This window comes from Protopterus annectens, chromosome 10.part0 (assembly GCF_019279795.1).
Source record: "Protopterus annectens isolate FY-2018-M chromosome 10.part0, PAN1.0, whole genome shotgun sequence".
In the NCBI taxonomy this organism is placed as follows: Eukaryota; Metazoa; Chordata; order Ceratodontiformes; family Protopteridae; genus Protopterus; species Protopterus annectens.
In genome coordinates, this window is record NC_056744.1 from 1,117,660 (window position 1) to 1,135,082 (window position 17,423).

The 17,423-nt window shown below is 39.6% G+C and overlaps 1 protein-coding gene across 1 annotated transcript in view; it reads right to left on the reverse strand.

The window, feature by feature from the left end:
- Positions 1-17,423, reverse strand: part of SPAG9 (sperm associated antigen 9) — a 2,484,778-nt gene that overhangs the window by 347,973 nt on the left and 2,119,382 nt on the right. The window contains exon 23 of the mRNA XM_044084932.1: positions 14,910-14,977. Coding sequence (XP_043940867.1) covers positions 14,910-14,977 — 68 coding nt within the window. The remainder of the gene's footprint in view (positions 1-14,909; positions 14,978-17,423) is intronic.

The window sequence follows — 17,423 nt, forward strand, 5'->3', positions numbered from 1 at the left end:
AGTACTAATTGGACAATTTCTCATCTGAACTAGTCGCAATTGTGTCAATAAATAAATATTTGAGCAAACCTACTACATTAGCAGGAGACAACGTTCCAGCAGAATATTTTACATTAGGAGCAGATGGAATAAGCTCTGTCTCCATATTGTTCTGTCTTTATATTAATTAATTGAGCCCAAAAATAATCTTATGTTACAAAAATATGGAAAATTGTTTACCTTATATACTCTTTCATTATACATTAGATCCCTCCAACTGAATACATTTGCTAATGACATGCCAATCGTACAATATGCTGATGACTCAGCTTTTGCCTGCTCAGCCACAACACTATCCCACCTCGAAACAATCACCCAAAATTCTCTCTCCTACTAAAACCTGGCTAGAACAATCCCAACTATTTCTGAATCTCAAAAACACTAAATTAATCACATTTAGCTTCAGTAATAACCTCCCCACTAAGTAGCACTGCACTAAACATAGCCTCACCTACCACCCCCAAAATATAACTCAGCCATACCAAGTTGCTGGCCATCTTCATAGATGAGTAACTTAAATCTGACCAGCGCTGTCTAAAAACACCCACCACATATTAAGTTTACAAAGGAAATTGCAACATCTATTTAATTCCTAGTCTGCTCTTTGTATCTACAATTTTCATTAATCTTCAGATTACACTAATGAATGAGCTTCAATAAAGTTATAATAAAAAAAGTAAATTTGCATCCAACCTTCAAAATTGAAGCCATCATTTTATTCCTTTGCAGAACCTGAACTAGCTAGAATTACCACACCACGTATCATATACACACAGCTCATAATGGTACATAAAATACTACACCATGCCTCAAACACACCAGCCATCAACAATATAACAAACATTACTTTAGTTATCAAATTTTGAAACACTCGAATGCTTTACAATGTTATTAAATTTATAATGAATTTTCGGCTTCAGTGATGTACTGTAATATCCACCAATGTCACATCTTAAAACATACATATTCTATTTGTTTGCAATATTTCCTGTTTATTCAGTTTTAATGAATTTTAATATTTTTGTACATATTTCTTTAGACCTTGTTTAAACTTGTTGCACTGGATTTTCCCTGTAAACAAAAGCAAATCAGCCTGATAATCTAGTTCAAACAAAAAAAGAATAAGCTTTTCGAGCACAATGTTAGGATTCTAAGGAGGAGTCACCTGTTTTCTAAGTGGTCTGACATGTAAAACCCCTTTCAAAAACTGCTAGAGTTGAGGATAGGTAGAAGAGGGAAGGGATCCAAAAGGCAGACAAGCCAAAATAGTGGACAAATGAACACTGACAGAGGAATAAAAAAGGTTATAGGACAGTAACTCACAAATAAGCAAAAAACACAGGCTGACGGGACTTAAAAGGCACCAACTAGAAAATATTTCCACACATATATATATATATATATATATATATATATATATATATAAAATTTCCTAGTAGCAGATTTTGTAGGCTCTTAGAATTGTAGGTAAATACTGGGCTAGTTGCCCTTGACCATCTTAACCCTAGTTAATTTTCCTTTCTGTACTTGAATTAACCTGTTTTATTTCATTAGAGATTGGCCTTACCCATCACACGGTCAATAATTATATATTACTCCTAATGAGAATAACTGAAATAACACCACAGACAATCTGAGGAGACACATGCATAAGATAAAGTACTTAGGAGCTGCCTCTGCCCAATGGTAAATTTTCAGTTTCCCATCCAAAGAACGAAGGAGAGGGATGAACTTTGTTTTATGTGGATGGGGAGTCTGTTCCACAGCAGCAGTATTACTGCAAGATACAGCCTCCTTAAATACCTACTGCACATCCTCAGAAAAAATGTGGCTAAAATGTTTCAAAACTCCATTACCCAGGCAGTCAACTGGAAGCATACCACGCAACTGCACAGATTTTCACCTCATATTTTTGGTCCATTTTGCATAAAATTGTGATTTCCTGGCAAATCATTAAAGGCTAAAGTTAGAAAATAATGACAGACATTTGAGTTTCAGACTTCATAACCTTTGTAAGAGCAATATTTAAAAATTGTCACTTTTTCGGCCTTTGTCCCACTTTTATTTATGGCTTTGTCAGATTTCTTGATGTAAGAGGTTGAGAGGTAGGACTGGAAGAGTCTCCAGTTTGGGGTACATGGGGTGTATCAAACAAACCTTGTCTTTGTGAGTAAACCTAGTCTGTAGGGAAGCCTGTGGTAATTGGCTTTGCCCATTTTCAAAAGGAGGAAGAACCACTCTTGCCTGGACCAAAAGGGAGTCACCATAACAATCTTTGGCAAGTCCTTCTGAATGTTTAGAAGAACCTAAGAACCTCTCAGCGCAAGAAGTCTGGACAAAGCCTAAAAATAATGGGGAGACAAAGGCCCAAAAATAGGGGCATACTTCATATACTGCTCTGATAAGCTTAGAGAAATATATAATGAAAAGTTTTATAACACGTCTCAAGATGAACGGGAAGCACTTCTGAGATTAGAAAAGAATAATGACATTGTGATTAAAGAAGCTGACAAGGGTGGGGCTGTTGTTTTAATGAAAAGAAATGGTTATTTACAATCAATGTATGTGATTTTATCAGACCAACATGCCTTTAGAGAAATCTAATTCTGATGTAAATCAGTTTGTAAATCATATTAATATGTTGATTTTTGACTTGCATGAGATGAAGGATATTAATATTGATATGTTCAACTTTTTACTGTTCCCTGTCCAGTGGTATCCATACTATATGAGCTACTGGAAGTTCATAAATCACCTGAACCCCCCCCCCCATGAGACCAACAGTCTCTGTGAGGGGTTGGTCTACCGTACCTATATCTTTATATTTACAGAATTTATTGAGTAAATATCTTAGATATGTAAAAAGTTTTATTAAAGATATGGGTTATTTTTTTAAGACAACTGAATGAGTAGTTAACAAGAAAAGGAGTTCACTTCCAGATGGTTGTACTTGACATTAAATCCCTCTTTACAATGATTCCGAATGACTATGGTGTGAAGCCAGTTAAGAGAGTTGCTATGTAGACATGGCCAGCTTTCAAGCAGACAAGTTGAGACTGTCTGTGAATTGTGTGAGCTTGTCTTAGAGAATATCATCTTCATTTTTGACAAAGTCGACCATCAAATCTTGATTATGGCGATGGGTTCTCTGATCGTAAACACCCATGCCAACCTGGTACTTGATAAATGGGAAAATGAGTTCATCTGTTATAGTCCTGAACACTTTTCAACCAAGATGGTTTTTTAAGGGTTTTGTGGACAATCTTTTTTTTCTCATTTGGGAGGGTGAGCAAGATGAATTGGTTTAGTTTAAGTTTTTAAATAACAGTACAGACTTCCTACAATTCTCTATGGCCACTTCACCAAATAATATTGAGTTATTGGATGTTGCTTTACGTTATAATGGAAGTGAAATACACACAACTGTTTATAACAAAACTGTACACAAAAATACTTACATTAAAAAAAGCATGTATGCACCATGTTTTTACAGGGGTTGTTAAAGGACAGTTTGTGGGCACCAGTAGATTGAATACTGATTTGGATAATTGTGTACAACAAATGTGCAAGATGGCAGAGGATGAGATGGTGAATATTAGTAGGGATGTTATGGCACTAAGAGATACTGATACAGTGGGGAATGATCCTTTTGGTTGGTTTCTGTAACAGTGAAATTTTACGATACTCAACCACCTACAATAGATGCAGCGATGGCATAAGGAAAAATTATAACTGATAACAGAGGCATTTTAAGAATTATGCCCAAACTACAGAATATTGTAGGCGTTAAGCCTAGGTTTACTTATTGCAATTGTTCCAGCTTGAAACAACGTTTATGCTATAAGTATATGAAGTTTGGTTCAGCAACTAGACAGTTTGGTAAGACTGGCACCTATCCGTGCCATAACTGCTGCTGTAATTTTATAAATAAAGACTGAAGTTTTGTGCATCCCATAACCAATAAAGCATATAATTTTAAATGTTTTGCAACTTACAATTCCATCAGTATTGCATACTTTGCAACATGTAGGGTATATGTTCAAGCTTCTATGTTGGGATATCCACGAGAGGGTTGAAGGACAGAATAATAGGGAGTAGGTCAGAAATTAAAAGGAATGTTTTAACTTATGTGTTAGCTAAGCACATTAGTGATAATGACTACACATTTTTACTTTTAGGGCCATAGATGTTATCTGAAACATGAGGGGGAGAGATTCTAGAGTATTAAGAAGGGTGTTTAGATTAAATATGATATACACCTGAGGAAGCATCTATGTGAAAGTGCTTGTGTTTGTCTTCAATCAAATAAAAGTGTCTGAAGTTTTTTGGAAGAACCTGAAGCCTGGCCTGTACTTATTTTATGGTTTTGGATTTGTATTAATTTTGTGTGGAGGCCTTTGGATACTGCTGGCTTGTGTTTTTTGTTATTTGAGGGAGACAGAATTGAACAATAAGCTTGAACTTAAGGAATATGAATGGATTCTTCAATTGCAAGCTGACTGTCCTCCAGATATTAATCAGACTGTAACCCTGAAACCAGTACCCACATACAAACAGTCATGTTTAAAGTAGTGTTTCTTGCTTGCTTTGCTTCTTTTAAAAATGTATGATGGTTTAATTACTTCACTGATAGTGAAATGTTATTGGCTGTATTGTTTTTAGACTGATTATTTAAGGGCAGTATCACTGTTTTATTGTATTTAGCACTGAGGAAGGGTTTTATGTGAGCCCAAAAGCTTTGCTGTTTATATAATAAAGCTCTTTTACAGTATGTTGCAGAGTCCATTTTTACTGTTGTTTAAGCTTAGAGTTACCAAAACAAAAAGATCTGTGTTAGCATTCCTTTTCTGAAGCATATGTTTGTCTTTTCGTCTTTTCCCGGTTAGGGGTCGCCACTGCGGAACTCCGGTCTGCTAATGATTGGCAGTCGATTTTTATGGTGCTGAGTTGTCAACCTGACCCCCGACCTTCAGCAAAGGCACGCCCATTCACACATGTTTTTCAGAGGCCACTCGACCGCGCGGTGGACATGCAGACTCCACACAGAAGGCACTCTAGCCGAGAATCGAACAGGAGAACCTCTTGCTGTGAGGCAACAACGCTACCACTGTACCACCGCAGCTTTCTGAAATATAAGTCATTATTTAGAGGTTTCAGTCCTCATCAATTTGCCAGAAAAACACAAATAGTACAAGGAACAGACCAAAAATATGAGGTAAAAATCTAGAAATACTGCAAAAATCTGGACAGTTGAGCGCTATGGATAATAGTGGAAAAGCAAAGAATGTTCCTATTCATGGGAATGAGAAGACAGCTGTCTCCCATGCCAGTGTGCAAAGAATCCTGGTCATGTGTTCTGACAGAAGACAAGCGGATCTACTTTGAGGAGTTCCCCACAGCTGGATCAATTCTTGGAAGAAACCAGGTTGAAGTTTCCATTTGTGAAGGTCTGTCCTAGCCTACTTAGGCTCACAGGATCATAGCAAATTATATCAACCCAGAGGTCATTTCGAGCCTACCCGTTTCATCAATGTAACAGAAATGCTAATCAATACTCAAGACTTCACTGAGTAATGACTGTAATGACTGCCCATGTCCAGAAGTGTTGTGGGAGCTATCTCTGGTAAGAATTTATGGTGCTCCATCCATTCATCCATGTTTCTCTTGAACAGTGTCACAGAGGTGCTCTGTTTAATATGAATTGGTAGCCTATTCCAAAGACACAGCAGTCTCTACGAGATAAATCTGTCCCTCCAGAATGTCCTATTTAAGTCACAGTCCATATTTATGTCCCTGGAACAGGTAGCCCTAGTCCTGTTTGATTTACAGAAATGCAGCAAGTTCATTATGTTTGGGTCTGAGATGTCTCTGTAGACCAGGCATAAATTTCCCCTAAGAAGTCTATGTGATACAGAGTATAGTGACAGGGACTTTAGTCTGTCTTTATAAGGCATGTGTTGGAGGCCCTTGATCATCTTTGTTAGAAACCTCTGAGGTCTCTCCAATTGTTGCAGGTGCTTTGTACAGTACATGCCGAATATGGAGTTATACTCAATTATGGGGCAGATTAGTACCAATTATAGAGGGGTTATAACCTATTTTGTTCTTGATGTGATGCCTTTACTAATCAAGTATGCTACGCAGAAAGCCTTCCCTACTTGGTGACAGTGACACTTGGTGGTCGAAGTTAAGGTCACAGTCAACTTGCGATTCCAGGTCTCTTGAGGGTACTTAGGGTATTGCTGTTGATTTGCTAGTGTGAAGGGCCATTGTTTGATCCAAAGAGAATGATGATGCATTTTTTTGCATTCAGTTTGAGACTATGACTAAGACACCTGTCACTGGTTTGTGTAAAACCCTCCTAGAGTATACTGACAATTTGAGGATTCAATAATTGCACTCAGTTTGCAGTAGTCTGCAACGTGGTCAGCCACAACCCTTTGGTTTTGACCTGAACTTCTGAGAAGTATATACCAAACAGTAAGGGGTCCCAGCACTGATCCCTGTGGAACCCTGCTGGTAACAGATCTGCTGGCTGATAGTGTGAGTGTATGTCCGGTTTATGAGCCAGATGGCAACCCATCTTACAACGAAGGGGTTTATATTCAGTTTGCTAAGTTTATCGGTAATGCTTGAGTGTGGGATTGTGTTGAAAGCTTTTGCCAAGTCAAGGTATGCTGTGTGCACATTTCTGCCCTTGTCAATGGCCCTGGTCACATTTCCGAAGAAATCTACCAGATTTAACAGGCAGGATATGCCCTTGACAAAGCCAGACAGAATATGATCCAGGGTTTGGAGGTTGCTTATGTCTATTTATGAGGTTCATATGTTCCATGGCCTTACAGATGAGGCTAGATAGGCTTATGAGTCTGTTATTCCCTGAATCTGTTGCTAGGCCAGGTTTGTGGAGAGGAATAACTGTTGCTGTTCTCCATTCTGCAGGAACAAAGCCTGTAGTTAGGCTATGATAAAAAAGGGTACTTAATGGTGATGCTAAGTTCATGTTTTAGCTTGTTTAGAAGACAGCCTGGGAAGCCATCTGGTCCCATAGAGGCTGTGTTGTTTGCCTTGGACAAGGCTTTGATAACCTCCTCTTCAGATATGTAGGGGAGTTTGGAGGGAATAAGGGAGTGAAATTTTCGCCAAACCTATCCGTTATTAGGTTTGCCATCTCTCTGGGGTCAGTGTGTGTGATACTGCTGGCCACTAGATCTGCACAAGCTTGAGTCCTACCTTTTAGGCTACGTATGTAACTGTAACAGCCATTACAGTTATCCTTGGCTGTGCTTGCTAAGTTAAGAAGCCATTAGAGGATTTGACAAGTTGTCTTATTGGCCTGTCGAAGCTGAGGAGGGTGCTTTTTCATTGTTGGGACCTAGTCTGTTTTTTTGGACAGCAACCTTTTGCCTTTTTTGCAAAGTTTGTTGATGTTGGATGTCCACCACGGCAGCTTGTTTTTACTTGAGGCTCTGACTTTGATTCTTTCTGGTCCAGCTGAGTCTATACACTTATGCAAGTGATTGTACAGGGCTTTAGTGCAAGATTGTACAGGGCTTTAGTGTAAGCTTTGGTGTAGTTACCACTTTCAGCTGGGGGTGGGGCTTGGAATGCATTTATACCCTCACCTAGGAGGGTACAGTTTGCCTTGAAGTTTTTTAGTCTGATTTAGCCCTTTGTGAGTTCTGGTGATAATGCCCGCTTGAAGGTGACTGATTTGTGGTCAGATTTAACTAACGAGGGTCCGACAGTTGCAGCAGTGCATCTGTTTGACATGTTATTGAGGACCAGATCTAGTACATCTGTTCCTTTTGTTGGGGTATGAACAATTTGTTCCAGGGCATTTGACATAAAGTCAAGGAACTTTTGCACTAGTGAGTCAGGGTTAGTGTAGGTTTCCCCATTGATGGTAGGATAATTTGAATTCCCCATAACCAGTGTGTGTTCGATGGCATTTGGATTGTCTCTAGTTTGGTCAAGTAGGCTTCATGTGCATCATGACCCATGGAGGGGGATATCTGGCTAGGACTTGAATGGGAGTCTTACCCACCATAACCTGAACTTGGAGTAACTCCTTGGAGTTGCCCAGTCTAACTAGACGGGAGGTGAATTTATCTGTAATATAGATAAAAACACCACCTCCTTTGGTTCTCACACATTATTTTTGCGGTCTGAAGGTGTGGAAGGCATTGTAGCCTTGCAAGGCCAGGGTACTCTCGAAGGCCTTGAACCAGGTGTTCACTACCATTTGTCTGCTGCAATGCTTTGCTCTGAGGGCCTGAAGATTAAAATTTAATTTATTTATTTACATTTGTTGACTGGGAATGTCCGACTGGATGCAGGTCCATTTTCAGCAGAGGCCCGGGGAGAAAAGCTCCACAAATTAAAATATTACAGACATAGTTACAGATGAAGAATCCTAGCAATTAAAATATTACAAACATAGTTACAGATGAAGAACATAGTACATTCAGTAGATAACTAGCATCTGTTCTATCCACGAAATCATAGCAGATATGAACAGTTGTTACAATAAGAAGTTACTGTCATACAATAAGTAGATAGGCATGCTTCCAGGCTAGCATGGCAAGTCTGCCAAGGGGATAAGTTCTGGTCCCCCCTGTTTATGTACCATATCCTTGTGGTTTTGTCAGTGAAAATTTGCTAAGGTCCTGGATACCAGAAAAGACTTTCAAAGCATTCATTACCACCATCTGTTTGACATTTCTGTGTTTTTGTCAGTCTTGTTTGCTCTACAGGTTTTGTACTTTTACTCCTTTGGTACTTGCTCCCCACACCAGGTCAGGTCTGAAGCATCTGTTCTGAGGGACTGAAAAAAAAGAGTTGGAAGGCAGAATGGGAGAACTGGACTCCGAGAACTTATCTACCTACCAAAGAACCTAAAAAGATGAAGTGTGCAGATGTGGATGCTAAACTGATCTGAAGTATCTCTGAATTGTTTTCTTGTGAAGTCTGGCCAAAGGAATCATAAGAAACAAAGAAGCCATGTATCGAACAGTCATGAGAAATCCCTTAGCAGACACTAAATTCTAAATGGAAAAACTCTGACAGATCTTTTGGTACAGCTCTACTTTGTCTGAGGGAAGAAAAAGATCTTCTCAGGTCATAATCTAGCAGTCATCCCAGGAAACCTATTCTGTGAGAAATGATGAGAGAAGATTTCTGTACATTCATCTGAAAATCTATAATGAGTAGGCGATTCTGAACCTTTGCCAAAGACTCTAGACACTGGAAGGGTGGTAAGCAAATATAAGAATCACCTAAATATGGAAACATTTGAATATCTTGAAATCTACAATAATTACTGAAGCCAGATACATTGTAAACACCCTTGGAGTATAGTAGATAGTCCAAAGGATAGAACAAAGAAATGACAGTGAAAGCCAGATACAGAAAATCTTAAGAAACGGATTAAAAGTTTGCCAATGGGAATGTGATAGGGCCATGAAAGCTAGTAAAGGGACAAGAGGTAAGAGGGTTTTGCAGGGATAACATTTTGAACTTTGGGACCTTTACAAAAATACTGAGAAAGGATATATATCAGCACTGGCCTCCAAGCCTCCTGTTCCTTTAGCACCAGAAAATCCTTGAATAAAACCCTACCTCCATCTAGGAAGCATGTACTGGTTTCTATGACTTCCTAAGATAACATTTATTCCACAACCAGAAGAAACAGTAGAACCAGGGATATCTGGTTTACAGGGCAATGAGAAATTACCTGGAAGGGAGGGATTCCCATTAAGTGTGCCCCTGTCAAATGACTTCCAGGACCCATTTGTCTGAAATAATTTGGTGGCACAGAGGGCGATGTAGATTCAGATGGACAGACTATCAGAGAAAGAGACTGTGTGTGTCTGGAAGGGGGTGACTGAGCCTGAATATAGTACGTGCTCGACCTTCTGGACGTCCTTTGATTTGGAGAGGTTTTCCCTTTCTTTTTGGTACCTCCTTGCCATTGCTTCTTAAAATCCTGTTTGATGGCACCTTGTTGCTTGAATTGCTTTTTAAAATAGGGAGCTGAGGTAGAAGGAACATTTTAAGGTTGGAAGATGAACTTTGGGACCTTTACAAAAATACTGAGAAAGGATATATATCAGCACTGGCCTCCAAGCCTCCTGTTTCTTTAGCAACAGAAAAATCCTTGAATAAAACTCTACCCCCATCTAGGAAGCAGGTATTGGCTCTATGACGTCCTAAGATAACATTTATTCCGGAAACAGTAGAACAAGGGATATCTGGTTTACTGGGCAAGGAGAAATTACCTGGAAGGGAGGGATTCCCATTAAGTGTGCCCCTGTCAAATGACTTCCAGGACCCATTTGTCTGAAATAATCAGGTGGCACAGAGGGCGATGTAGATTCAGATGGACAGACTATCAGAGAAAGAGACTGTGTGTGTCTGGGAGGGGGGAGAGGTGACTGAGCCTGAATAGGTACGTTCTGACTTTCTGGACTGTCCTAGATTAGGAGAGGTTTTCCCTTTCTTTTTAGTACCTCCTTGCCATTGCTTCTTGAAATCCTGTTTGATGGCACCTTGTTGCTTGAATTGCTTTTTAAAATAGGGAGCTGAGGTAGAAGGAACATTTTAAGGTTGGAAGATTTGGGGTAACCACTTGATCAACCTTCCCCGCTCAAATCTCTTCAGCACCTCAGCTACAGAAGGGCCAAACAGCACTTCCTTGTCCAGGAGGGGATTTTAAAATCTCAATTTGACATTTTCAAGGATATTTTGAGAACGCAACCAAGCAAATCTTCTCATGAATGACCCAGAAGCAGCACCACTGAAGACATTATTATAACACTAAGGCATGTTTAATTACATTAGAAACAGAAATTTGAGCATTCAAAGACTGATTCACCTCAGACGAAGGAAGAAAGGTTAAGAGATAACCATGTCCTCAAAAGACAAAAATAAAAACCTTAACATGTGAGCCTGTTTAAAATTCTGAATGCTAAAGTGGCAGAAGAATAAAAACATTCTTCCCAAATTTATCAAAAGCTTTCCCATCCCTGTCAGTGGGAAAGGAATTGGCATTAGCCATTTGTCTAGCAGAAGAAATTTTAGATAAGGAAATAACTGCAGGTCTGCTTTGGAGTTAGATGTTAAGTACTTTTGAATCTGAGGTACCTTATATAAACTATCAGACCTCTAAGGGCAGAAGATTGACTGCCAGGTAAATCACAAGCTGCATGGAAAACATTTTCCAAACCAGATAAAACAGCAGGAGGTTGCGGAATATCCAGTAGTAACAAAATCATAATACATTTGCTGAGCAATAAGAATATCATTCTGTTCCTATTTAAAAATATTTCAGTTTAGATAAGATTTCAGAAAAAGAAGTGTTCTGGAAGGAAATCTGAAGCCACACCTTTCTCAGGCTCAGAGTTTTCAGCTTGTGACGAGGGCCCTGAAGCACATTTGCCCTTTAATTCCTGCTCTTCTGACTGAAAATCAGTATCAGGAGGAGTGAGGCTCTATTCTTTTCTTATCAGAAAAGGAAATAGGCACACAAAGCAAAAATCAATTCCCTGGCAAACAGAGACAGAAGAAACCATATTTGATACTTTATTTCTTTTACTGGGAAAATCCCTGGAAAAAGACTGATCCAAAGCATGTATAATCCTGCTCACCATAGGGTTCAGCCTCCCTTTCCTGGCTAACATGTACACTTACATTTACATCTATACATTCCCCCATGACCAACAAAGAGTGTTTTTCCCTTGCCTGTGGAAGTCACCCCTACAGCCACAGAGGATGTGTACATGCCCTGGTTCTTACAGGTGGTAGGTGCTACACTAGAGCGACCAAGGGGAAATGAGTGATCTGGCAAAACAGGTCCTGCAATAGCACAGTCACCCATTAGTGGTTGAGGGAATGATGGACTTGGTCTGACACAAAAAGGCTCCACGACTACTCTTTCTTCTACTTCTATAAGACAAGAGGAAGGAAGAAGAGAGACCAGAAATTTCGCCATAGGTCCAGCCACAAAGAAAGCCTCAAACCAGGAAGCAAAACCTGAAGAAGTCAAAGGGAAAAACACATATAATCTACCCCCCGCAAAAAAAAAAAAAAAAACAATCCTGCCCTAATACACAAAATACTAATGGAATGTCTGTGAAAAAGTTAATAACAGATTAAAACAAAAACAGGTCATTCAAGCATTAACTGAGGAAAAATCCCCCTGGAATCAGGGATACGAACCTTGGTCAAACACAAAGAATATAAGCAGGGACAAACTCATTACTCAGTGGTTGCCACACTTCTAAAGCAAATGGCATTGGGCATGTTACGCAAAATGACACTCCTGTCTCCATGACCAACCTTGATGACTGGACAAGTATGCACAAGTTCATCGCCCAGCCTGAAAGCTTTGCTGCTCCTGGAAGCATGAGATACATTTTGCTGCTGGTATTTGGCAAGGCACACATGGTCTTCACACTTTCTTGCCTTGCTGTTTCTATGATTCTATATAAGATGTCCTATACACGGAAACCTGGAGTGACAGGCTTTACACCTATGCTATAACTTAACAGTGAGATGTACATTCACTATGCCAGACCTTCTTTGTTCAACAGAAATCCTAAAATTCAGATGGATGAGTACTTATCTCCATTGCTGAGAGATGCAACACTTGGTGATTTATTTTATGCAAAGTGGCCACACATTCACTGGCAAATCTTCAATGATCAAATACAGCAGAGAACAGGTAGACAAATTTAGGGCAGGTGTCCAACCCTGAGATATCAGTCAACAACAATGTAAAAAGTGTCTCTTCCTTTCAAAAAGAAGGTAAACCAGAAATCTAAAAAATTCTGGGCCCTCTAGAATGTTTGGGATATCTCTGTATAAAAACTCATCTGATGCTGCACTACAAATCTGCAAATGTCAGACTTCTACAGCAGTTGCTGGAACTCTCATCCAGTTGGGAAGCTTTGCTGTCCGACAGTAACTCAGTGGATAACATCTGTCTCATCTCCAAAGGGATCTGGACACCTGAACACACAAGTAAAATAAATGGGATTGGAAATGGACAATGCAATATTTCATGTGATCCAATACCTTTTACATGAAGGTCTGCTGACAGTGACAGGTAAAGTCCTGAATACAACTCAGATAACAAGAGTTCAAATAAGATATCAGCTTCTTCCTGGGGACAGCTTATGGGAGAACAGAGGAATGATGAGGTTTGGGCTGTTCATCACTGTTTGGGAACAGATGGAGAGAGATGCCAAACAGGTGGGCTGTTCTTTGCAGCTCAAGTCAAGTCAAGAAAACAGAACAGAGGTGGTAGTTAAGCACAAAGGAATTTCTGGACTAGCAACTCCAGTCAGAGGAAGTGGTGATGCTCTTAGATCATGCCCAACTTACAGAGGGGGTGTCTAAAGAAAGTCACACCAGCATCTAGTGAGTAGGGCCTCTAAAATAATCCCTGATTTCTGCAGTATGACAGCTCTGTTTTTTCTGCACTTTTCCCATTTGTTGGGGGGGGGGGGGGGTAATTAGCTTAGGTGGTCACGAGATTCTTTTTATCCAGAAGGGTGGGACACATCTGATGCATGAATATGTTCAGGGTAGCCCTGCCCAAAATGCCATAATCCTGATGAGTGATAGTTATGGCTGCAGATAGGAATCTGAAGTCAGCAGGTTTAGGTTTCTCTATCAAAGTCTTCATCTTCTGAGGAAATAACTTTATTTTAAATAGCAGAGGGCTCTCCCCAAGTAGTGGACTTCCCCTTTGTCAATGCCACTTTTTGTCCACAACGTGTTCAACATTTCAGGCCTGCAAATACAGTTACTGGTTCCAAGGTCACCTGCTGCACTAGCTAAGATTTTGTACACGTGTTGTGTGCACTTTATTTTGTTACTTTATATATCAATTGCGGCTGCTGCATTCAAATTGTAATCTGATGTTAAAAAGAATTTACAATGCAGCTATTAAGTCTGTAAAAATCTCCTGCTTGAAATATTTTTAAAAGAGGTAAATAAAAAGTATCAATTATGATGCAATAAGCACAGAATATAAACTTAAACCTTAAGCAAATATAACTTCTTGGAAATGCCAACTGTAAAGTGTATATTTGTTCTTACTTGTTCACTAATGTAAAGCTGACAAATATTTTTTAATAGCCTGGGCAGCTCAGCTTTAGGTATCCATGGCTACCAGAATACCACAGAAGAATACTCGTGCAACAGTTTCGATATAATACACAAGCTGTTTATACTGCCAAATAATTTTCCCATCACATCTTATTTCATATTTAAACTGCAGTCACCAAATGAAAACGGCTATTCTATTGAGACTCTGCCTCTATTATTACACACACTGCACAAAGCTATTATGGAAATAAAGTTGACAACAAAGAGCATACTGCTAGGCAGGAACACATACAGTTTCATAGATGTGCTAGAAAGTTAACAAGCTTTACAGCTGTAAGACTAAGTATCAAGAGTAAAACCAAGGAACGCTGCATCTACAACTAGTACTTAACAAAATCACCTGTACAATGTGACCTGGCAAAAATTACCACCAGTGGTTCCTACTGACAGCGGGAGGTTGTGGGGATGTAACACTAGAACACCTTCTCAGCCATATATTTAACCACTCTGTGATCAGGTTTACAAGGTGTAAGGTTCTAGTACAGCATCTCACAGCGCACTCGCTAAGGAAACATTTCTGTTGTCAACCAAGTGCCATCTAAAAAACCTAAAAATCCACAAGTAAAATTTCCACCACTACGATCATAACTTTAGATCAATAAATGAAATGGCTCATGCCTAAACATTTAAATTACTTGGAATGGCTGGGGGAAAGCAATTGTTTCAAGTTCTGGTTCTATCAATAAAATGCTTACCAGTTCCTCTGTGAAAGATAGCTAATGTTCCATCAGCTAGTGCAACCAATACTCTTCCTTTCACATGTCTGAAAAAAATAATTAAACACTCTCAAAGATGAAGAAATGCAATTAAAACTTAAATACTGATTTATTGCCCCCCCCCCCACACACACACACACATATGGCAGAAGCACAAGGCAATATAAAAATTAAAGCACCCAATTAAGTACTAATAATTTAACAAGCAGAAAACTAGCTGCTGATAGTGCTGCATGGTAATCAGACCTTAAAAAAAATTGCCGAAAAGGAACCACAGATCAATACCATAATCTAAAAATGATCAAAAAATCCAGTGACACTGACTAATCAATGAGCTATACAAAACATAACAATATTGCAGGTTTCAAAGTACAAGATTTGTACCAAGCAACACCTTGGCTGTGCACAGAATTTTATCACTTTAAATATTTAACAGAAAGGTTGTCTCAACACTGGTGTAGCCAGTGCAAAAATTAAAATGCCAGAATCCTACCACGAAGCTTTAACAAATTTTCTTCAACAAAATACCAATTTAAGTTAGTGACAGAAGCTGAACAGCTCTTGCAAACATGAGACTATTTGTGTAATACATTACAGGTGAATGTTATTTAAAACCAGCCATTCAATAGACTGTCAACCAGTGCAGTTTAGGAAATGCTGAATGATAAGTTTCTCCTGTCAGTCACTTATCTTACTGACTTATTCTGCAGTAAATGCAGCTTGCACAGACTACATTCAAGTAAACTTTAAACAAACACAAATATAGCTCATATTAACAAGCTTAAACTAAACTATAACATGATTATCAGATGATCCAGACAATATTTCTGAAGGGAATGAATCATCTTACGGCAAAAGTACAGTTGTGTAAGATCTTACCATAATGGCAGATGTCCAACTCTTCACTGTTGTAGTATTCTTTACAACAGGGATCCTCTGCCAAGGGTGGCCCAACGTCTGGCTAGTACACTAAAGGCTTAAGGTCGCTTTAAGGTACGCCGAACATCACACGTACACACTCTGCAAATAGCATAGGGCATAAAAGTGACATCCAGACATTCCATCCTCAGAACTGACAGCCCTAGCAGGAAAGCCAGTCCAAGGAAAAAAACAGGTAACTAGTACAACCAGAAGAGAAAAGAACCACAGGGAAGGAGGGAGGGAATGAAAACTGCAGCAGAGAAGATGGCAACACCTACCATTATGGTAAGATTTTACACAACTGTACAATGTCCTTCCATTTCACTGTTGCAGTATTCCCCTCAATAGGGAGAATGCAAAAGCTCAGAAAGAAGACAGGGAGGAAAGATGGACCAGCAGAGCTCTTGAGGAACCCAAGGTGGATGAATCTAGCATAGCCAGCTCTAGCTCTGGAAATCACATCCAACCTATAGTGCTTGGTAAATGTATGCACAGAAGACCAGGTAGCTGCCTCAAGCACAGAGTTAATATCCAAACCTATGAGAAAAGCTGCAGAAGAAGCCCCAACCCTAACAGAATGAGGCATAACAGAAGAAAGGCTATTGCCATGGAAGGCATAACAAAAATAAATGGCTTCAGAAATCCAAGAAGAAATAGTTTGCTTGAAAACAGCAAAACCTAAGGAACTAGGATAAAAGGAAACAAACAGCTGATCAGATTTATGAAAGGTCTTTGTCTTATCCAATAAAATCTGATGCGTCTATGTACACCCAGGGTGTGCAGCATCTTCTTACTAGCAGACTGTGGAGAAGGGAAAAAAGTTGGCAAATGAACAGGCTGATTAAGAGACAACTCCTTCACTACCTTGGGCATAAAAGAATGATTAGTTCAAAGGCACACCCTTTTCTTACAGAAAACAAAAAAGGAGGACAAGCCATAAGCGCAACTGAAGCTCAGACACCCATCTGGCAGAAAATACTGTGTACACTTACCATAAATGTAGATGTTTGAGTGTATTCACTGCTGCAGTCATCACATTTCGGTTATATGCCTGCAGGTAGCCCTCAGTTGGCCCAAATACCAGAGACTTTGTATTTCTGTGTCGGTTGCTGTCACTCCAGGACTGATGTCAGGTCATCAGGGGTATAAAAACAGGCAGCCAACGCCATTACATCAGTTTCCCAAATGTCAGGAGCCCCCCAAATAGGGAGCTAAGTTATGGCGGGGAAAACACCACCAGTAAAAAGTAAATACCAATACCCCTGAAATGAGTGAGTAACAGACAGAGAGGGGGGGGGAGAGAGAGAGAGACAGAGAGACAAGGAGGCTGGAGGGAGGGAAACCAGGACTGCAAGAGTGAATACACTCATTTATGGTAAGTGTACACAACTGTACTATGTTCTTCGTGTTTCACTGTTCAGTCATCACACTTGGGTAGATTCCCAAAGCTGAAGAAGGATGGAGGCAGTCAAGAAGAGTTAGAGCTGGTTAGTATGCCTTGCAGGAGTGCTGTTGCAAAACCGGCCCTGGATTTGGAAAAGATAGGCAGGTGGTAATGTTTGGTGAAGGTGT